The sequence below is a fragment of the Theropithecus gelada genome, chromosome 2 (assembly GCF_003255815.1).
Source record: "Theropithecus gelada isolate Dixy chromosome 2, Tgel_1.0, whole genome shotgun sequence".
NCBI classification, from domain to species: Eukaryota; Metazoa; Chordata; class Mammalia; order Primates; family Cercopithecidae; genus Theropithecus; species Theropithecus gelada.
In genome coordinates this window covers 66,520,120-66,543,680 of record NC_037669.1, presented here as the reverse complement: position 1 = coordinate 66,543,680, position 23,561 = coordinate 66,520,120, and the positions used below count along the sequence as shown (strand labels likewise).

The 23,561-nt window shown below is 39.4% G+C and overlaps 1 protein-coding gene and 1 non-coding gene across 2 annotated transcripts in view; both read right to left on the bottom strand.

Annotated features, from left to right (window-relative positions):
* PDZRN3 (PDZ domain containing ring finger 3) overlaps window positions 1–23,561 on the bottom strand; it is a 240,848-nt gene that overhangs the window by 201,755 nt on the left and 15,532 nt on the right. Inside the window, exons 2-3 of the mRNA XM_025376236.1 lie at window positions 23,151–23,237; window positions 16,918–17,025 (exon numbers count right to left, since the gene is read on the bottom strand). Coding sequence (XP_025232021.1) covers window positions 16,918–17,025; window positions 23,151–23,237 — 195 coding nt within the window. The remainder of the gene's footprint in view (window positions 1–16,917; window positions 17,026–23,150; window positions 23,238–23,561) is intronic.
* On the bottom strand, window positions 7,981–8,043 carry LOC112619901. Its single transcript, XR_003118379.1, has one exon. It is a non-coding gene; the product is annotated as a U7 small nuclear RNA (small nuclear RNA).

The window sequence follows — 23,561 nt, the reverse complement described above, 5'->3', positions numbered from 1 at the left end:
CAATGAAGGAAGAAAGGACAAAGGTGACCAATGTTAATTATTTTCCAAACATGGTGGCAAAGCTGGCACCTTCATAAGCAAAAAGCACAACTGCTAAAGGAAACTTACACTGTCTTGCATGGAGCCAGTTAACCAGAAATAACACAATTTCCTAAGTCTTATTGTTAAACAGGACTAAGAAAAAGGTTTACTTGAAATACAAATATTGGAATTCATAAATGCAGATTTTTAAAGTTTAGATTTTACAAAACCCAATGTGGCATACCAAAAATTAAACTCCTGATTGTCTTATGATACCATTATATTTATCTTTTTTAAAAAGAACAAAATTAGGGATTCCTCACGATTTCTCTCTGGCAACCCCACTCATTCCCCTGCTTCTAAATAAAGGAACTCTTTACTCCTAAATTCCTCCTGACACTGGGAAAGATGTCTATTTTAACCCGCTGCTATTCCTGTATGGACAGCTGGCAGATTCCACCTGTCTGCAGGAGGTGTTGTCAAAGTATCAAATGTCCCCAAGGCCTCATGACATACGATCACCTGCCCTGAATACTTCTAATGTTAGAGTGCCTGCCGTTTTACCCTCAGAAGTTGATGGTGTGACTTGAACATCTATTTCTGAGTCAGGCGACACATATTTACTGATTGAATACTCTGTACCAGGGATGGTGCTTAGTACTGAGAATACACGGTGTACAGAGCACAATCAATGAGTCCCTGCTCTCAAGAGCTTACACTCAAGCAGGGCCTTCCTTGATCTTTTCCTAACTGCAAACCTCCCAGGTACACTTCACCAAGGGGGTTTCAGAGATGCTGGATTCAGAGGCCTGTTTAGGTATAACTTCTCATCTTCCCACCAGAATCCAGAGTGCAGGCAATCACCACACATGCCACACAAAGCATCCACATCAAAATCAAGCTGATACAAATCTCCTCAACTGGAGAGGAAATTACCCTGCATACCAAAGCTCCACACTTAGAAATGAGTTATGCCTCCAAAGGCTGGAGCTACGTCCCTTTGTGGTAAGTCTATGATGATGCAAACGACCACCAGTTAATGCCATCCATCTGCTGCTGGAGTGCAGGGCCCACGAACTTCGCCTCAAGTAAGAAGTCCATTAAGTGGAAAGGTAACAGGAAGAGGAGATTATTTTTACAAATATAGTCCTATATAGCCTAATATCAAATTTGACTCCATTCTTTTTGCAACAGGTTTGATTTAGTTTTGCCATGAGCAGATCCAACAGACCCCAGGGTACAATATCAGAAAGACATCTGCTGTTAACACGAAGACACAGCTCTGTCCTCCAAAGCAGAATGTTTTCAAACTGTGGGCCACTGCCCCTTAGTGAGCCATGAAATCAACTTAGTGAGTGGCAAACGACATTAAAAGAAAAAGAATAAAATACAAATACCAGACTACATTGTATGCAGTAATGGGAAATATCTCACATGAAACATTTTTTCCATTTTTATACACATCCCAGGCCCACTTACATCTGTGAGTGCTGCACTGGGTCACATATAAAATGTGTTTCTTACTGTAGGTCAGTACCAAAGAAGTTTGCAGAATGTTCTTTCAAAGAACAGTGTAGAATGAGTTGCTGTTCGAGTCATACTTACAACTATGGTTGGGCCGCATGACGGACAAATGTACATACAGTAAATAGCTACAACAAATGTATAAAGAGAGTACAGTTTTTCAGAATTGTATAAAAACAAACAAAAGTTTATCAAAGAAGGATTCCCCAATCTCTGGTCAGTGACATTAATATTTACCTTCCTGCCTCTGAGGTTTTTAGCAGTGAAAGAATTCTTCCTCTCTATAGTGGATTCTCATCTCCAAGGACTCTTCCTTTCCTCAACCAACCAAACCAAAGTAGCCACATGAAGAGTCCAGCTCAGACTGGTACATGACAGCCCTGGGCAAGCTGAAGTCAGGGAATACTTCACATTATTTTAGGTGACCCTGGGCTCTGCCATTTAAACGACCTTGAATGACATGATGTCATTCCACTGTCAATCTCTAACCCAAGTTATCCAAGTCACTCTATTGTCAATCTCGAACCCATCTGCTTACATCCAGAGGACAGAGTCAATCTGGGGCAAAAATGTTTGTAACACTACTTTAAAAAAAAAATTGTTTCTTCTAAAAAACAACAACAAAACAAAACAAAACAAAAAAAACCAGGGATACATGTGCAGAACATTCAGGTTTGTTACATAGGTATATGTGTGCCATGATGGTTTGCTGCATCTGTTGACCTGTCCTCTAAGTTCCCTCCCCTCACCCTCTACCCCTCAACAGGCCCTGGTGTGTGCTGTTCCTCCCTCTGTATCCATGTGTTCTCAATGTTCAACTCCTACTCATGAGTGAGAACATGCAGTGTTTGGTTTTCTGTTCCTGTGTTAGTTTGCTGGGGATGATGGCTTCCAGCTACATCCATGTCCCTGCAAAGGACATGATCTCATTCCTTTTTATGGCTGCATAATATTCCATGGTGTATATGTACCACATTTTCTTTATCCAGGCTATCACTGATGGGCATTTGGGTTGGTTCCATGTCTATGCCATTGTAAACAGGAAACGCCACCTTTAAAAATAAAGTTTATCCAAATGTAACATAAAGTGAACTCATCCTAAGTGTACATCTTGGTGCATTTCCACAGGTGAACATGCTCCTGAACCACTGCCCAGATTGGGAGCAGAATAGGACCAGCACCCTCAAAAGCCCTCCTCAGGCCTGTTTCCCACCACTGTCCTGACTTCTACTCCCACTAGTTTTGCTCTTAGACAAAGAGAAAGCAAGGCTCAAAGACCAGAGTTTTCAGCAGTCTAGTTTAAATTGACTAACTCTACATTTTCATTGTTTATTTTTACTCTTATCTTCTATTTACAACACATGTCAATGACTTTCCATTTACAGGCATGACACACAGTTTCTTTTCAAAATAAAGTTAAAACAATGTTGCTTTAAGAATAATGGTGAACATTTAGCAAAACAGGTGGTGCATACATAGCAAAAACTGAGCAGGTGGGTGTACCACTGACTCGAGTCTGAGAAACACTTGTTTAGGTTTGATGATCGATGCAAAATGCTAAACAGGCTTCACTGACTACCCCTCACTCTGATTTTTCTCTGATGAAGGAGGACTCTTTCCATTGCCCTGTGACTGATTTCTTCTCTTGAATATTCATAAAACAGTTTAAGGGCCATCCTCCCAGGAGATATGATGCTATTTTTATATGCTTTCGGTTTGTATTTGTCACAAGCATCATGCTTAATCAAGACTGGAAGAAGCTGACTCAGAATGAAAGGAAGCACATTGAATTTCTCTCTTCTATCTCTACTATTTTAAGTTTTAAAAGACCACCTAGAACTGGGATGGATTATTACAAAAGGCCACAAACAGCTCTTATTATTGAATCCTTTAATATTCTGATCATGACAAAAAGCAGCCAACACTTGTTATGGGCTTATCTTTCAAACCAACTAAAGGAGAAAAGAAAAATGTTATTTAAATAGAAAACCAATTGCCTTCCTTGTCCTTTTCCCTCTGAATCAGTGTAACTCCCTGTATGTTCTGTTAAATCCGGTAAGTTTAATAGATGAGAACCTCTGAATTTCACTTATAAGATTTACTAAGTGTATCAAGCAAATCGACCTAAACTTACCTATAAATCGGCTTCACAATGAGGTCCCTACATCAAAATAAAGATTTCCTTGTCACCACTTTACATAATACCATCTGCCCAAAGGATTCTCCTTTCATTTCTTACAAAGTATTAATGAAGATTATTAAAAACAGACTATATACAAAACAGCTTAAAACTTCATCCAGTTTGTCTTGGGTCTTCAAGTGACTTACACAAAATGAAGGCGAAATCTCATGAGTTACTAATGTGAAGCCAACAAGGTGCTTGTGTTCAGGCATCAATGTTCAGATTCACACATATATTCATATAGAGTCATACATATTCATAAGTATTTCACAAGCTCTTTAATGGTAAGCAATCTAAAAAATATTATTTGTCAAAACACAGATTAGCTGGGCTCAGTGGCTCACACATGTAATCCCAACACTTTGGGAGGCCAAGGCAGGTGGATCACTTGAGGTCAAAAGTTCGAGCTCCTCCTGGACAACATGGTGAAACCCCATCTCTACCAAAAATATTAAAATTAGTTGGGCGTGATGGGCACCTGTAATCCCAGCTACTTGGAAGGCTGAGGCACAAGAATCGCTTGAGCCTGGGAGGTGGAGGCTATGGTGAGCTGAGATTGCGCCACTGCACTCCAGCCTGGGTGACAAAGCAAGACTCCATCTCAGAAAAAAAAAGAAAAAGAAAAAGAAAAAAACTCTGATTAAAAGACTGTAGCTGATATAAGTTAAAGTGTTCTCTGGAACTTCATTAAAATGCAAATACCAAGGTTTAGGTAATAATTCTCTGAGAAAACAATTCCATCTAACTTGGCCCTTATTGTCCTTCCTCTGGTTAGGTCTCTCTCTATTGGTTCACATACCAGAGGGAATTAGTCCTCTAGGTACTAAGATGCTAACTTGGGCATCTGAATGGAGAAATAATAAATGTCAACAACTTTGGTACCATCATCTAAAAAGAATGTAGTTCTTTTTTCTAGTTTTCAAACTTACCTTGTAGTAAAATTAAGATGTTGTTCTGTTGAAAGTATTAAAAATTTTCAAGCTTTCAATAAAAATGATGAAATCTTTATTCTTGCTTCTCTTGCTTCTACAAATTCCTGTGTCACCAGCAATTCTATTCCAAGTCCCCCTCATATGTCAATATTATCTCACTTATGTTTCTTACAAGCACACTGACTCAGTTATTTCAAACAATGACACAAAGCATCAGAAATCCAATAATGCTGCAACAAAATCATACTTAATCCTATTTTACTTGAAGTTATCCCACTTCATTTAAACTAGAATTTAGAACAAGTAATGAAAATATTACTGTTCCTTATGCAATTCCCATGCCCCATTAGATTCTAACACAGAAGCCATTGTATCCATTCCTGAATGATCAAACAGATAAAGATTTTGTCAAGATAATACTTAGTATCAGTAAGGGTTTCTATATTCATCTTTATGTCTTACTGTAGTTTTCAATTTTTCTACAATGGTGTATTACATTCATATCAAGACATTAAAAAGTTACCCTAAAAAGAAACTCAACTATTTCAATTTTAAGGGACATTTTTGCTAAAGAAAGATGAACTGTTCATTATTTTAAGAAAATCCCAATATTCCTCGTGAGTCAACATAGAAACAGAAATCTTAATGTTTTTGGCACTTTAAAAATAGCTGATATTGAGCACACAATTGTTTGACTTTATTTTTGGAACACTTATGTCAGCACATATGCAATGAATTACCATGCTGTTCACACTAAGATGTAAATTAAGAATTACTCCTGATTGATCAATTATTGTGATTTATATGGCCTTAGGAAGTGGCAGCTCTTAATCCAGATACAAAGGGTCACTAATTTCAAAAAGAAATAAAAAACAAATTAAAATGGTCTACTCACAACTGTAATTTCAGGTTTATGAAACCGTGCCATATAGCCGTCATCAAAGTGTTGGCTTGCTGGAAGGTTCCTCCAGCCCAGCCTCTAAAGACCCACAGGAAACAACACAGCATAGCTAACCACCTGGTGAGCATTTATTCTGGGCCAAATTTACAATATTCAGACACACAAGAATATTTTCTTTATTTATGGCAACTTTATCCATATTTTACAGAAGAAAACAATGCTAGATAAGAGATAAGAAGCTTCTCCAAGCTCATGAAGCTAGCAAATGGTAGAACTAGAATTCAAAAGCTGATCTGATTCCAGAGTCCTTGGCTCTTAACCTCTGCATATACTGGCTGCCCTTCTCATTAACTTGGTGTTCGTCATTCTCCTATAAACACAGGTCTCACGTGTAAACTCCCTAGAGCCAGGGAGTTTACTACGTACTAGTTCTCTGGGTATCCTGACTTATCTCAATTAGGCAGAACTCAGTGCATACCCAACAAGTGAACATATGTCTACTCGTGGTTTCTCTTCCCCGCTATCCCCTTGTATCCTGAGAACTCATATTAACATGAAGATGTTTTAACAAGTCGCAACAATTGTATAGATCATGCTATATAATTTATCCCCTATCCAATGCTTAAAATCAATGCCTAAGCATTTTTTGGATATGGGTTGCATGTATTTGGCTAACGGATCCTCAAATCACTATGTCTGGAAACATATATCCATTTCCTAGCAAAAATCATTCTATGAAAAGAACAAAAGACTCTTTTTAAATTAGACTGTTGGCATCAATTTTGCTCCACCCCAGAGTGTCTCCAAACATTGAAAAATAAAAAATAAACGTATTTAGCTTGTTTTAATAGCTGACTTGCATTTTTCTTTTGAGGGGTGGGGGAGTGCCTAGGAAACCAAACACTCTTAGGCTTTAAGTTCTCCCGATCCCTGAAAGCTGTCAAATGACCCACTAGGGCTAGCAGGAAAGAAGTGATGAAATAAGGAAATAAAGAGAATCAAAAGAGCCAAAAGGGCAGAGGGGAGTGCCACTCTCAGGAGAAAAGGGGTGGGACCCAGTTTCTACGCAGTTCACGTGGTCATCAAAATAGACTTAAACAGGGTAAAAGTCAGAGGTCTCCATTGAGCACTGTGGCACATGGCATGGCAGACTCATTCCATACCAGCTGCTCTCCACTGTGAGGCTCAAAGGAATCATTAATCCTCATTAAAAGAGAGCAAGCTGCAGCAGCTACCCACACTGGAGTACTCAGAGTTCCCAGTGAAAGTGGCATAATTGCAAATCAGTGCTTGCAGCTGCCATTCTGCCCCTGAGTCTTCCTATTTGCAATTCCCATTGACAGTTCCTGATTGTCAACACTCTTTCCGCCTGTTCAGAGCACCCTGGTCTATAGGCACTGTGCTTAGTTTAGCTCCACAATGTCTGCCTACTGCTTGGAAGGGTTCCCCTAGTGCTCGCTCATGTTACATATACTTCAGAGATTAGCATTTAAGTCAGGTCATCCCTAACACACCTTCCAAATTCAATAAAAATGCATCTGGCTCTTTTTGTGTTATAGCAACAGATGAAAGGACAAAAACTTCCTTTAAAAAAAACCAGATAAGGTTACTGCTCTCAAAACCCCCATATTTAAAGATAAGTGTCTAGATATCACATGTAAAGATGACAATATAAAATATATTTGACCTGTATTATTGTCAAGAGTTTGTTGTTTTGTTTTATTGTCCTCAGGATATTACCCAAGAATTAATTTTTTTACTTAATCGTCACTCAAAAATTTAATGCGGACATTGGTTACTTCTAATTTATTCTTCATTTTAAAATGCTCTGTGGAGTGGATTACCCAATTAAATCTTCTTATGAAAGGAAGACTTTGAGGGACAGATTTAAAACTTCTTTGGAGTCAGAACTCCCACAAAAGTACAGTGTCAATATAAAGTAAACTCTAACACGGGCAGAGGATGGGAGAGACACTCTGCCAAAGAGAAGCCCCAATATCCCAACTGCAGGGTTTCAGCAGGAGACAGATGCCTCTGCATTTCCATACCTGGTGCCATATGCTATGAGCTTGTAGAAATGAGAATGTTAAGTGACTTTTAAAAGGAAATATATAAGCAGGTGTCCACTTTGTGATATTTGAAATTCAAAAGAAACTTTTAAATCACTAAGTTTTTCATTCTTACTGTTTACTGAAATATATATATACACACACACATACATACACACACACACACACTTTGGAGAATTCCAACATTACAGAAATGTGGCATTAAAGTTCCCCATAATCCCACCAAACAAAGTAACTATAGTAACCGTAAACTGTTCATTAGCTTTAGAGTATTTTTCCCCTGCAAAGACTAATATAAATGCCTTAAAAATAAACAAATTGCGTCATACCATGTTTTATTTTTTTGTTTCCACTGGTTTTTCTAGTAAAAAGTGAAAAACTTGCTAGGTAAATTCTGCAAGAGTTGTAGCACTCCATACTGTCCACTCTTCACCTAAGCTTTATGTTTATCTGACTAGTATAAAGTGATGTATGTTAGAAAGATATTCACTGAAAGCTAGTTTTGATAGGAAAATAAGGAAAACAATGGCAGTAATAAATATAACAAAGCCCATACATCACACAATAAGCTATGCACAGTCATTAGAAAGAAATTAATACATAACATATTGTTTAAAGCAACCATGGACTAAAGGGGGACTATTTGGTTTTAATTGGTCACATTGTTAATTCTGGAAAGTATGTCTCCATGAAGGAGTTTAAGATTTTCTCAATAATTCTATAGCAGTTCCACATTCTTGCTGATATACATAAACAAGAAGAAAACATCTCAGAAATGTTTTTGGTAACTTCTATATTTCGCTTTAAGTTCTTGCATCCTGTACAAAAATTTTAATTTGAAATAACAATTCTCCACCTTTGTACTTAATGGCAAAAATCCTTTATCTACATTGTTTCCTTGGTACACCCAGACAGCATGACAGGTAGGAAAGACAAGCAGTAAATACTCCTCCCACTCTAGAGATGAAGACTCAACATTTAGAATCCCAACACCAGAGTGAACACCTGGGTGGAGACCTAAACCTGGGTCTCCTGATTTAAATCTTTTTTTTTTTTTTTTTTTTTTTTTGAGATGGAGTCTTGCTCTGTCACTCAGGCTGGAGTGCAGTGGCGCGATCTCGGCTCACTGCAAGCTCCGCCTCCCGGGTTCACGCCATTCTCCTGCCTCAGTCTCCCAAGTAGCTGGGACTACAGGCGCCCACCACATGGTTCTTTCCATTTCAACATGTCTCTTCTAATAGTAAGGATATCTGCTGCATTTCAGAGAAGCCTTACCTAACGGTGTTAGAGTCTTCCGTTGCTGTAGTAAAGACTATTAAGGTAAAGTGAAAGTGATAAAAGTGGCTAAATCGGGGAATAGGAGAGGGGAAAATATGATATTCACTTTATTTTATATGTGGAGACTAAAAAAATGGAGATGGACTGACTTATTGAGAGTGCAGCTATGCTAGTGAAAAGAGAGTCATTACTACCAAATGACAATGCAATAGTTTCAAAAACATAATTTAAGTGAGTCCATCCGGAGACAGCAAATATACAGCAAAAAATGTCACCCTTCCCCTTGTTTGTGTGCCCATGACAAACATCACTAAATGATCACAATGCTCATCTGCACTCAATCCAGGAATGTCCTCAGAATTTTTTGACAACATAATCCAAGGTGATATCACTATCATTGTATATACTGAAATTGATTTATAAGATGAAACTCTAGTTTCTACCTTTGGAAATGGCGAGTTGGAGTCCATTACTAATAATGATCTCTAAAATCTGCTTACGTTTGCAGTTAATAAAGAATCTTCTAAATGCAGCTTGAATTATATCAAGTTTCTTTCATCAAAACAGAATATTTGGGTAACCAAGACAACAGTTAGAGATTTCAAATTAACATGAATAGGTTTTACTTCTTAAACGGATAACTGCTACCAAACTTTTCATACTCCGTTGCTGAATATGGTAAATGGTTATCAGTCCCTGTGGAGGAGAGCAGTATAGTCTCATGTGTTTATTTCTAACATTAACCAAAAATGGATTATGCATATCTGTGCCTGTTTAGCAAAAAAAGTTTTCTGTATATAGTTAAGCAAGAAATATCAAGCCTTTCTTACTCCTACAATGAAAGAAAAATATAATTACAAAATCATTTGGTTTACAGCATATTTTTTCTCTAAAATCAAACCAAAAATTAAAACATTTTAAACAATTTTCACCAATAATTTTTTAATTCACTGATAACAGCTAAGCAAAGATCATAGATTGAATTCAAAGGAAAAAAGCAAATGGATCAGTGTTTTAAAAAGGACTCCTTTAGGAATTACAAACTGGATTACAAACTGACTTGGACTGACCAATTAGAGGTATTGATATAGGCATAGTTTCCAAGATATACAGACAGATGAATGCAGAAAGACAGATGTATATGTTATTACCGTAGTGCATATATACATGTGTTTATATTACATATTTACATTTTCTAGCTCTATCTGCTAACGGTGCCTAGAAGCAATGAAATCTCAATCATAATGAGCACCCTAGCACCCATATGTTGGTTTCTAAACACTGTTCTCCACTAAATGAAGCTGGAGGTCCTTGAAAAAAAAGGACATGTCAGAAGTGGGACAAGGACAGAAGATTAACCTGGAGTATCTTGTGCCAGGAAGTAGGAAAGTGCTCAAAACATGATGAGAACATGTCAAAAAAAACACAGGTTAAAAGCTTGAAAGAGCTCCATTTGGCCAAAACTTGGCCAATATGACCACCAAATTGTAAAAACTCATGAGTCCATATTGATAAGAGAAAGAGACAGACAGACAAACAGATTAAATAGGGGAAAAAGGAGTACTCCTTCTTATAGTAGAAAGTCAACTAATGTGGAAGGATTGGAGTTAGAAAAATCACCATTTGTCAATCACCACAATAGTAGATTCAACCAAACACAGTCAATGGATGATAAAACCAGTGTGTGACAGTTTGAGGAGCAGCAGGACATTTACATAGCCTCAAAGCATCTACCTAAAGGAGAATTATTGATTATAAAGAAGAAAATAGTAACTTTACAGTGGAGACAGAGAGATATGACTTTAACCAAGTGGTTCAAGTTAACATAAATAAAAGGGACAAATTCACCTCAGGTGAGACCTGACATGATGTACTGAGAAGGACACGCTATCACTTCTGTGGTATTCTTGCCCACAATGTATGATCTGGATCCATCCATGAGGAAACTTCAAACAGAAATTAAGGGACAGTCTACAAAAGATCTGGTTTAGATTCTTTAAAAATATCAACGGTATGGAAGACAAAAACTGAGCAATTGTTTGTTCTAAAGTAAAGGAAACTAAATAAATACGAAAATGGAATAAAACCCATGACAGTGGTTTTATTTTGCTATAAAGGGCATCATAGGGACCACTGGCAAGATCAGAATAAATTCTGAAGATTAGATAACAGTTTTTTACCAATGTGAATTTCCTGGTTTAGATTACCATACTGTTACATAAGAGAATTTCTTATTCCTAAAAAGTTCACACTGATGAATTTAGTGATAAAGAGTAGAGAAAGAAAAGAATAAAGTAAGTGTAGTCGATGTTAATATTTGGAGAATCTGGGTCAATAGTGTACAGAAATCCATATCTACAAGTCTGAAATTATGTCGAAATGAAACATTTTTTAAAGGGGAGTCTTCTATTACTTTTTTTAATAAATACTCCAGCTTAATTCACATACCATTTTGCAACTTTAGTGGGTCTCAGAACAGTATCTTCTCACCTAACAATAACAAGCAGTGAAATCTCACTTTGTCCCACCAAGTAGCCTGGCTCTGGGAGGGAAAGCATTGCTAATCCTTTCTAGCTGACCCTGTAACAAACCTTGTTAGCAATGACAGTCCAACTAAACCAAAAATAAACAAAAAAAGAGGAGGACTGGTTTATACAAAAGCCTTTGAGTTTCCACAGCTTCTGTAATCATATCCTTGGGTCTTCAAATCATAACACTTGCAAGATGAATGCATATTTACAGAAGATTGTATGAAATAATGGTTATTGGGAATAGAGGGCTTAAGTCTCCCACTTTCATTGGATCCAGGGAATCAAGATTGCTATCTCAAAGCAGAACAGCGTTTAACCCACACAATTGCTACACAGACTCATTTATCACCAAAGGCAAGCCTACTGTAACACAAAAACGAGCTTGGTTCTCCAAGCCATATGGCTTGAAGACTGGCAAGAAATATAGATGTGGAAGGCCTCTAGAAGTCTTTGAGAAAGAGTTTCAGGGGAGTTGCATCAGAGGAGTGTTTAACTTATAGGCAAGCCATGCCAAAAACAAAAAACAAAAAAAGTGGAGAGATAAATAATATATTGAATAGCACATGCCTCAAAGTGAATTTGCTTTTTTTTTTTTTTCTTTTTTTGTGACAGAGTCTCACTCTGTCCCCCTGGCTGGAGTACAGTGGTACAATCTCTGCTCACTGCAAGCTCCACCTCCCGGGTTCACACCATTCTCCTGCCTCAGCCTCCTGAGTAGCTGGGACTACAGGCGCCCACCACAATGCCCTGCTAATTTTTTGTATTTTTAGTAGAGATAGGGTTTCACTGCGTTAGCCGGGATGGTCTTGATTTCCTGGCCTTGTCATCCGCCCACCTCGGCCTCCCGAAGTGCTGGGATTACAGGCGTGAGCCACCACGCCTGGCCAAATTTGCTGGTTTCTTAGTAAGTCTCTGTTTCTCGGTGTTTTCTCAGTGTGAGCATTTTGTCAAATGAGGTATTCACAGACCAAGCCAAACACTCCATATGGCAGTCAGCTGAGAGACAGTGAAGTGATCCAGCGCTGTGCAAAACCAGCTGGCTGGACTTACGAAGAGATGGTATGTTCTCCACGTGGCACCTCTCCCAAGAGAATTTTGAGGGTAATAATGACCTTAGGTGATTTTTCACCTTTTTGTCCTCTCCTAAATAACTTTCAGTAGAATAAGATTGGCCTAAAGTAGACTCCAGAGTCCACAGAGAAAGGTGGTGTGTTTGTGGATGAGAAAATCTGCTTCAGTTGGATAACCCACACTTTGGGCACAGGGAAAAATTTTTCCACAGGTCTCAAACTATTTGAAAGAATATGAGCATAGTTCCTCTAAGAAATCTGGTGATATTACAGTATAGGAGCCTTACATTGTCTTTAAAATATAGTTCAGACAGTAGGCTCAGAGGCAGAAAAACAAAAGGCACTGAGATATTTACAGTTTTGAATGAATATTAAAGACATCAGAGAGAACTTAAATTTAGTTTTCTAAATGCAATAAGTATATGCAATCAAAGGTGGGGTCAGAAGTTGTAAAAAGGACCGGGGCAGCTCACAGGTAAGAGGGGTGCAGGGAAGACACAAAAAAATCACAAGCCAATACTGAGTAAGTCAGAACTTGCTAAATCCCAGTACCAAACGTGAGATGGAATAGGTATGACCAAAGTCTGCCCAACAAGCCCAGGGCAGATGGATACACAGGATTCTGGGGGACAGCATGGGCCCTGCAGCCATGTGGGCTGGAAGGGCACTTAATCTAAGGGGGCCCCAGATTCCCAGCCACAGCCCCAGGACAGGCCAGCTCAGGCTTTCTTATCAGGCCTTGGGAGCACTCGTGCAGGGAATCCAGTTAGGGCACATCAGGTAGGCAGTCTAGCTGGAAGACAGGGATGTTGACAACTTTGTCTCTGAGCAACTCAATTCCTATCCCAAGGTTTGGAACAAGTCAAACCTCTACCTCAGTGATTGTCCCTGATGCCCCTCTCACTCCCCAGTGAGAGTTTCAGCAATCTGCAGGGGCATTTTTCACCATCACAACAATGGGGGTATGTGCCAGAGATGACATGAAGAATCTCCTGCAATGAAGAATGGTTCTGCCTCCAGCACAACTTTCACATATCCCACCAGATAGTCATGAAGATAAAATAACAAGCTTTTTATAATTACCTGAGCATAGACCTCTGTTTTGCATATAAACACAAAAGAGTTTTCTGCAGTGTAAATATACACACATTGTACACCCACATCCACAGCAGCATTATTCAAGACAACCAAAAGGTCAAAGCAACCCAAGTGTCCATCACTAGCTGAATGAATGGACAAAACGTGGTAAATACAGACAACAGAATGTTATTTAGCCTTAAAGGGGAAGAAAATTATAACATGCTACAACAGGCACGAACCTTGAGGACATTATGCTAACTGAAATAAGGCAGTCACAAAAGGCAAATACTACATGATTCCGTCTATAAATCAAATTCCTAGAGACAGAAAGTGGAATGGTGGTTTCTAGGAGTTGAGGTGGGGAGGGTGTTAGTATTCAGTGGGTGTAGAGTTTCAGTTGAGGAAGATGAAAAAGTTCTGGAGATGGATGGTGGTACAGGTTCTGCAACATAAATCAGTGTAGTTTATGCCACTGCACTGTCACTTACAATGGTTAAAATGGTAAATTTTGTTATGTATATTTTACCACATGTACGTCTTGCCATATATACATATACACACACAGATGTTTCAAGGAAAGCAACTCTTGTATAAATCATAGCAACACTGTAGTTGCCTGTGTCAGAACTTAACCATGACCTGTTCACTACCCTGGAAATTCACATCCTGTACAGCAAGGCCATTCATGATGCCTGGGCCACCAGCAGCAGCCTCTTGTATCTGGCAGCATCTGCAGCCACATGAGGTGCATCCCAGCGAGTCTATACAGAGGTGCGAGCATCTGACAGTGCCCTGGTGTCGTCTAGCGTCACTGTGCCAGAACACTGGCACACTGATATATTTTATTATAAATTATCTTCCTTTGATTTTCTTTTATGCTACAGCCATATATTTTTACAATTATTTGTGTATGTATGCATATAAATGTTACTTGTAAATTTCATTTCACCACAGTATTGGTGGAATTCCAAAATGTTTCTTATAAAAAACAGGGAGGAGCTGGGCTGGCCCTGATGTGGGTGAGAGCCACTGCCCTGGGCTCAGAGAACAGATACCATTAAGAGCAGAGGAACTCTGGAGCAAAGAACAGACTCAATTAGTATCTCTGGATTTAATAATACCCCTTTGCAAGAATTAAGGGTCTTATGGTGAAGATCTGGTGGTGGTTTGCCCACTCCCCTGAAAAAGAAAACATATGGTGGAAAACTAGAGACTCTGACTCTTCTTACTGATGAAACACACACACACACACACACACACACACACACACACACACTCTCTCTCTCTCTCTCTCTCTCTTAAAATAATCACATTCATGCCTCCTGGCAATAAACTCAGACACAGACGAGGTAAACCAGAGAACATATTTTCAGTCATGGGAATCACTGTATCATGTCAAAAAAGATTAGAATTTGACTGCAAAGGGCACAGTGTGTCAATTGCAATTACACATATATCGTTTCTCTATTGTGGTCATCCTTCTTTCCATCTCAACACTGAGACATGATTAATATTTTACATACTGTCCAAAAGAGGAATGTGACTTACCAGAAACCGTACTGAACATTTCAAATACAGATCATCCTTTGCCAAGAGAAAATCCTGCCCAGCTGTAGATTTCTCATTTGCAAAACATAAGAGCAATGAAATTCCATTACTTAGAGAAACTGGCTGTTCCACCAAACCCTTGGCAACGGAAGCTGTACTTATCTTTTTGAACAATAGTCTCAGAAAATGTATTCACTCTCAAAAAAGACAGTAAGGAACGCATTTGAGCTCTTAGGAAAGCACTCTTGCCCAAGCAAATTCCTGTTTGCTCTCCTGACCTGGGAAGTATAAAGACTGACTCTAAACCATGCAGCAAAAACAGCTCCAAGTTTAAGAACCCTTCAGACCTTCAAAGGGGATGCAACAATATTAATAATGTCCTTAAAACAAAATCAAGTATCATTTTAACATGTAAGTTAGCACATCGCACTCCCTCCCTCAGAGGAGGGAGCCTCACACCCGAACTAGTTCAGTTTGCTTTCCCTGTGAGATTTAACTGTGTATTTGCCTGAGGATTTTAAATTATCCTGAAGCATACTGCACATTGCACGATGTGTTCAGATGAGACTGGACACGCAAGACTTTGTTCTCGGTCCCGCTGAGGCTCCTTTCCCCAGAAGAAGCCTGTGGCCACATTCCAGCGAGTGACATGAACTTCACTTATGGCTTAGCTCATGGTCCTCGTTCCCACTCAGTCTGAAATTTTGAAATGGGCCATGAAAATACTCAGGAAATACACACAGTATGAAAATGCGTGTGGAAAACAAACATCCACTGGTATCAGTGCTGTTTTTCTGGTTTCTTCTATTTGCACTATATTACGGCTACGGCCCATAGGTGAATTTCTTGTGGGGGTCTGGCGTATCATTGCAGATTCTCAAATGTACTTTTTGCCTAATAGGAAAGCCAATCAATTTAGCCCATATACGTACCCATCCAAAGAGCGATGAAAATGGTCAAAACACCAGTAAAAAATTTATATCAAACTTTATATTGTATCGAACTCATCACAAAATTTTTATCAAACTCATTTATATCAAACTTTGCAACGAGAGCCCATATGAAGAGGCAACAAATCGTTCTCTCCCTTTCAGTGACTCAGAGCATCCTAGAACACTGCAACCCTATTACAAAGTGTTGTCTTGGTGGGGCTGAGAGATCCACTTCCCCTACATGAGTCTACAAACCTGCTGTATAAAAGTTGGAAATGATGAATGAACTGAAAATGGAGCGAGTGATGATATGTGAACCCTAATATCAACCTCTGCCTGCAAATCCCTGGGCAATCAGGTTGTACAACTAACGACAGGCTAAGAGGACGAACATAACACAGAAAACAATGCATTTGTAGAATTAAGTGTGTGCTGTGAGCTCTAAAGACATTAGAATGACTCCAAAGCTGACATAATTGTACCCTGGTAATCAGTATGTACACGGTGCACAATTTGTACAACAGGGATTGTTCATCTGGTTCTGACACCCAACTCTCCAATGGTTTCCGCGCGAAGCTGTAACTGATGCATACGAAACAGATTCAGGTCCACATGAAAAAAGCCAAATTGTGAACACTCCACTCATAATCTGGCTTTTCTACATTTAACAAAAATTTAACACCAAGGCAATCAGCACTCAATCTGGTTCCACACAATGGGAGAAGTGTGACTCCAGCTCAACCATCTACCACTTTAGGCCTCCCTCCCCAATCAAACATCTTGCTTTGAGCTGGATGAAGATGGGATGGCATTTAGCCTATTAAAAGACACTGGCCAGTATTCACATACCTCAATAATCCTGTCATGAATTTGCAGGCCTCCTTCCTTGGCTGCGGGCCCAGTGTCAACTATCTTGGATACAAAGATTCCTTCACTGGATGATCCATCGTGGTTATCCTTTGGGTTAAAAAAACACAAGCATGAATGCTAGACATTAAGTTGAGCATGAAAGTAAAGCTTGCACTCTTAAAACAGTAATTGACTCTTGCTGTGTCAAAAGTGGCAATAGGGTAAAAGGTATTTGTTTCTCCTAATTTTTGTTTTAAACTAAAATAAACACACAGTAAAATATTTCAAACCACACCAAAGGACATACACTGATGTCTCCCTGCCATCTCCAACCCACTGTCCTTCTTCCCCCCATGGTAGCTGTTTGACTTTATGCATCCTTTTGAAAACATTTTAATGCATCATCTTCCTAAATATGCATTTGTTCCTTTTTGCACACAAATGCAATTATGGTAGTCTGACTTTTATGTCCTTACCTCTCTCATTTAACCCTAAAAATCATTAAGATCTTCTGCTACCAATTCCCCAGGTCTGCCTTACTTCTTAAAGTGACTGAACAATATCCAACAAGAGGCTAATAAACACTGTTTTCACTTGTTGTGATTAAACAATGCTGTGACAATACTCTCCTGCTTGTATTTTAAATTATCTCTGCTATTATAGTTCTAGGGCAAATCCCTAACAATGGAACTGTTGGGTCAAAGGATATGTACATTTCATAGATATTGCCAAATGGCTTTTCAGAGTTTATACTGATTGTTCATTAGATAGTATTTTCCCACATCCTCATTTGCACAGGATGTTATTAAGCTTGTAAATATCTAATAATTTGACTGTGAAAACAGATACTTTGTTTTTGTTCCAATGCACTACCGTCACTCTAGTCCCAATACATTCTGATCTCCGACCTCCTTGAATCCCTTTAGATCTTTGAATTAAATGTCAGAACTAAAACTTTCTGGGAACAATGACAGCTCACTGCTCAAACTCCTTCCTTTCTTTAAAATCAAAAGGCTCCAGCAAGCTCATAAAAAACCCCCACAGCTTGTTCATGAACTTCTTTTCAAACAGTATTGCAATGAGTTCTCTCCAAGTGTGTGGATTAAATTTCTAGCGATTAACAGATGGATTTATAAATTAAATGGCACAAGCATGTGATATTTCCAAACAAAATAATTTGAAATGTAAGCTCAGAATGTTCCACAAAACTCCAAAATCTAGTCATGGTAAATTCCTTGCCGCATGTCATTAGAAGATTTATTTCAATAACAATTACTCTGAATACAAACATATAAAAATTCCATTTGTTAAAAATAACTCTGAAAATAAAACATTTTCCTCTTTAAACAGCAAAAAACAAAACCAAAAAACAATCCCTATATTCTAAAGAGGGAACGACTTCAAGTGTGATTCAATCTACCCCTTCAAATGCAACAGCAATAACTAATGTTGGAAAAATGTACATTTCTCAGTCCTTCTCTCCTTCTTCACACTTCCCCAAACACACACACACACACACACACACACACACAGAGTAAAATGTTATATGATTCACCAAAAGAAACCAAAATCACAACCTAAAATGAGCATTAAGTGTTTTTCCCGACATTTATCCCCACATGACAAAGATACGTCTCTAACTGGCATCTGGATTCCATCAATGCTCTTTCAAGAGAAGGGTCAGGGAGCCTGTGGGTGCTGTGTAGGATCAGCTATCCTCAAAAGGTCCCTGCCTAGCATCACAGTGCCCTGCACAGGCCTCCTGTACGCTAACCCTTTACCATCTGAATACCTCTGTGCCTCCTTCCTCTCTCACGGCAGCCTTACTGATGCACTAGTCTAAACACATCTGTGTAGCTCCCTACATGCACACCTGAAATGGATGTATAAAACTACACAGGAGCTTCCTTTACTGAGCACAAACTAGATACCAGGTACATAGTGAGTGTTCTATGTGCACTGTTTAATCCTCACAGTAACCACCAGTGATAAGTACTATTATTATCCATTTCACAGATGAAAAACCTGAGACTGAGAGAGAGGTTCAGTAACTCACCCAAGGTCACACAACTAAAAAGTAGTACAGCTCAGTTTCAAACTGAGGCGAAGTGGATCCTCTTGCACATGCTCTGTGTGCAATCTAGTCTCCCACTGAGAAAACCCAAAACACACAGGAATTCAGAAGTCCAACATTTCAGGCTATGGAATATTCCACTAGATGAACTTGAAGAGTCTCAATGGACCACAAAAGATTTATGAACAAGCTTGAGTTCCCTAAGAGGTGATGTCAATATATCAAATGAAAAGAGATCTGTGTTTACTCTGATTTAACCACTTTGCATTTCTTGGCTGGAGAGAAAGAGGGAGATAGGGGATGGGATTTTGGCTTTCGTTTGTTTTGCAAAATACCACACTGCACATAAGCAATAACTCTTAAGGAGCACTAGAAAGTTCAAGCAAAAATCAGAGAGGAAGAGGCAAGAACAAACACCAGAAGTCAGATTAAATTGCGGCAGTGGTGAGGGGTGGGAAAGGATGCAAAAAGCACATAAAGCAGGCAGGGCATGGCAGCTCACACCTGCAATCCCAGCGCTTTGGGAGGCTGAGGCTGGTGGATCGCCTCAGCTCAGGAATTCACGATCAGTCTGGGCAACATGGTGAAACCACATCTCTACGAATACAACAAATCAGCCGGGCATTTACGGTCCTAGCTACTCAGAAGGCCAACGTGGGAGGATGGCTTGAGCCTGGGAGGCAGAGGTTGCAGTGAGCTAAGATTGTGCCATTGCACTCCAACCTGGGTGAGAGTGAGACCCCCCCATCTCAAAAAAAAAAAAAAAAAAAAAAAAAAAAAAAAAAGCTATATTTTTCTCTTAAAAGGTATCTCTATTCTAAGTGTGTTTGACTCCTCTCCTAACACATTTTAAGTTAGAGTTATTTATCAAGGTGAACTAATATGACTTGGAATTTGTTTTGCTGGCTTAAGTAAGAGAGAAATGAAAGGGACTGTTTTCATAGCAGGGGTACCTAACAATAAAGTACACTTCCCAAAGGCTTAGGCGAAAGGTTTCATACAACAGACTAGCTGCTGTTTCTTTAGGGTTGAGGACTAACAAACGATATGATTTTGCTAAGAGCATTGCATACTGATCACGCAATGAAAAGCCTTACGTCAGAGATATGGCTGGGCTATTTCACAACCCAACCAAGCATCTAACACAGGAATTCCTTGGGAAACACAGACATCATTTGTACTGTATTCTTCTAGTAACTAATAACGTGTGTGCGTTGTTGCTCATCTTGGCTTTTTAACATGTACTCAATGACCTGCCAGATTTTCCAGGCAACAGTGCAGAATACATTCAGGTTTCATGATGCTATTTCTGCTCATCAGGACAAATTTTGAAAAACACTATGGCAAACACATGCAGGTGGAATTAAATTTTCCTCTGGGAGCCATGCAGGCAGTTCTTGCAGAAGGACCACATAAACTGAAAATAGCAATGCAAGCTACAAAATCAGGTCTGGCTTGTACTCAAATCACCTTTTGTAAAAAAGAAAAAGAAAATAACTGAAACATGCTCTTTGATAAGCACAAGGAAGAACTGTATTCCAGTGGGGCTGGAATGTCACTTTGCACCTGGTGAGTGTGGAAACTGAACACCATCTTCACTGGCTTTAACACAGTAGGTTTCCCAACGATCACTTGGCCACAGGCCTCTCCATTTTGAGCAATTTCCAACATTAGGCTTTGGTGTGGTTTAGACCTGGGGCAGAGAATAGGTCTTCCTGGTTTGGGTTCTTTTGTTTGCTACAGCTTGTGAAACATCTAATTGTGAAGTGAATCTTAATTTATTGAAGTTGTTTCTCAAAACTGGTAACAAAGGGTGGAGGAATAATTATGAGTGTAAACAAGAACAGCCAACTCATTTGTGCTAAATGGCAAAACATGTTCTTGATGGTAAATTGTACAACATGGGCTCATGTTTTGACCCACTGGCTCAAGTCTGACCCTGCTGCTTCCTGGAGCCAAATGTCTAGATATTTAAGTGCAGCTTGCTCCCTCAGTCCCTCCTAAGACTGTAGAGTGCAGCAGACCCCTGGCAGCAAAGACTAAATCAGAACAGCACAGGATGGCACACAGCCTGGGATCTTAGTCAACCGGTAGAAGGTGAAAATACAAATATACCAACCTCACGCAGTTCTACAGTTTTTTAAGAATTCCACGGAGAGAATACAAGAAACACAACTATGTGATCACATCCCTGGGGCTCAATAAAGTGGGAATGATCCCTGTCCCCATCTACCTTCATATTTATAATTTAGTCTCATCATTTACAATGTTCTTTTTCATATGTATGTTGGATAAGACAGATAATGTTCATTTTAACAACTACAAATCACATAAAGTTGTCATTTCTTATAATAAACCATTGTTTTTGTTTGTTTTTGAAACTGCGGAATGGGCTAAAAGCAAAGGGAATTTAATCATAAATCTCTTTGTCTCACTCCCTTCAACTGAAGCCATGTGTTGGCCACTCCCACCCTACGTAATTTAAATCCCAGACTCAAGACTTAGGCCCTTTGGGGTCAAGCCCTTGTTTTCTTCACCAGCCCTCTTTCTGACCACTTCCCCGCCCATCCCTCAACTCTTTCCATTTCCACACTCTGCTTACTTGCAGCTCCCCCAATTCCCAACTCTGTTCCTGCTCCAGGCCTTGTATGAGTGCCAATCCCCATCCCTGCAAAACCCTAGTGTCCAACCGCTTTATTTTAGCCCATGGGTCTTCACAGGTGGATGCATGTAACACAATGCATTGGAATGGCAGGAGAATATATTTGACATTTTATTCATAGTCATATTTTAATTTTATTATTTAAAATACTCCCTCTTGTATGTAACTTTTAATAAGGCACATAACGTACTAGTTTGGTAGTGTGTACACATTATATATACAAATAAAATTTGGTCATCTGATCTAGCAAACTCTTGTTCAACCTTCTGAACTCAGCTCCAATGGCCCCTCCCCAGGACACCTCCTCCCGCAGGGTTAACTCATCCCAAGGCATCATTAGCTGGGGGCAGGCACAGAGTACATCAATGAGAGCAGTGCTATGCTCTCCCAACTCATCAGTCTCCCCATCTGGAGGTGAGCTCCATGAGGGCAGGGCACACACTATTCCCATCTGGATGGCTAGCATCTTCTTGTCCTTCAGGTTTCTGCTTACTACTATCTCCTCTTGTCTTTCCTGATAACCCAAGCTAATGATACTCTTTGCTTCTTGGCTGGTATCTGCCATGTGCCATCCACCCAGTTTTTTCCTTCATCATACTTCTTCCAATCCAATCTGTAATTATTGTATTCACTTGCTTCTTGTCTGACATCCCCACCAGGACTCAATGATCACAGGGCCTCAGTCTTTCTGGCCTCCATTGTACCTCCTGGCCCTTAGCAAACAGCCTATGTTCAATACTTATTTGTTGAATGAAAGATTTTTGTTTTCTTTTCCTTTCCTTTAACTATTTTCCTTTCAAGCTAATAAACGAGGAGATGGTCAGGAAAAGAAAAGGGTAAGGGATGGGACATATTCAGATAATCCCCCTTGAAATGTGAGATTCTGAAACACTGCTACTCTCCGGAGCCCATTCTTTGAACATTTTCCCCATAATTAAACTGGCAGATTTGAGTTCGGCCTCTTCTTTCTAGAGGAGTGTCTGCTGATCAATGTGGTGGTCAAAGAGCTGCAGTGGGAGGAGAAAACAAAGGGATGCAGTCACCCACAAATTGGGGAATTGTCTCTGACTAATGAACAGCTGACAGAGCAGAACTCAAGATCAGGCTTCCAGTCTGCAGCCCACACTCCAGCTCGGTCTAGGAGGGTGGCTGGTTATCCAATTCCAACTGCACACATCTCATGCAACTTCATTCAGCCCAACTGCTGTACAATCAGAAATGTACCACCTAATAAAAGAAAGAAATTCAAAAAAAGAAATGCACCCCCAGAACCAAACAGTTTAAATTAGCTGTTATATTACTAGGCCAATACTGTTTTAGGAGACTACACAATAAAAATCCCTAAGTGTGAAGATGTTAGATAGCCAATGAACTCTAATGACAGAGAGCAGAATGAAGTCAGCAAGGTTTCCTGCTCCTCGCTGTCCCCTTCAAACCTTGACCTCTCTTTCCAGCTACACCAGGAAAAGGAAAAACACATTTTAGTAATTAACATACCACACTCGGCCGGCCACCAATAATATTGAATCCCAGGGAGCCAGAGTCCCGATGCAGGACAAGAGTCAGGCTTTTGGTTTCTTCGCCCTGCAGGTAACAAATAAGATCAAATTTTTATTTACCAACAGGGAATAGATGGTAGGAATTTTCCTTTTATCTAAGTGTACTCAAGGACTACTCAGCTAATCATTACAAATCCTGTTATCTCTTGGGAAGTTTAACCAAAGAAACTTCTGGAACCCAATCTGAAATTCTGTCTTGTGTTTAAGAACTTATAAACATTTCTAGATACCATCTAACCCTGGAATGACCACGTAAGAATGTCTGGAGATGTACAGACATGCCCAATGAACATTTTCCATGAATGACACCTTGGTCTGCAAATGCATCTTTCTTTTGACCGGCCCATCC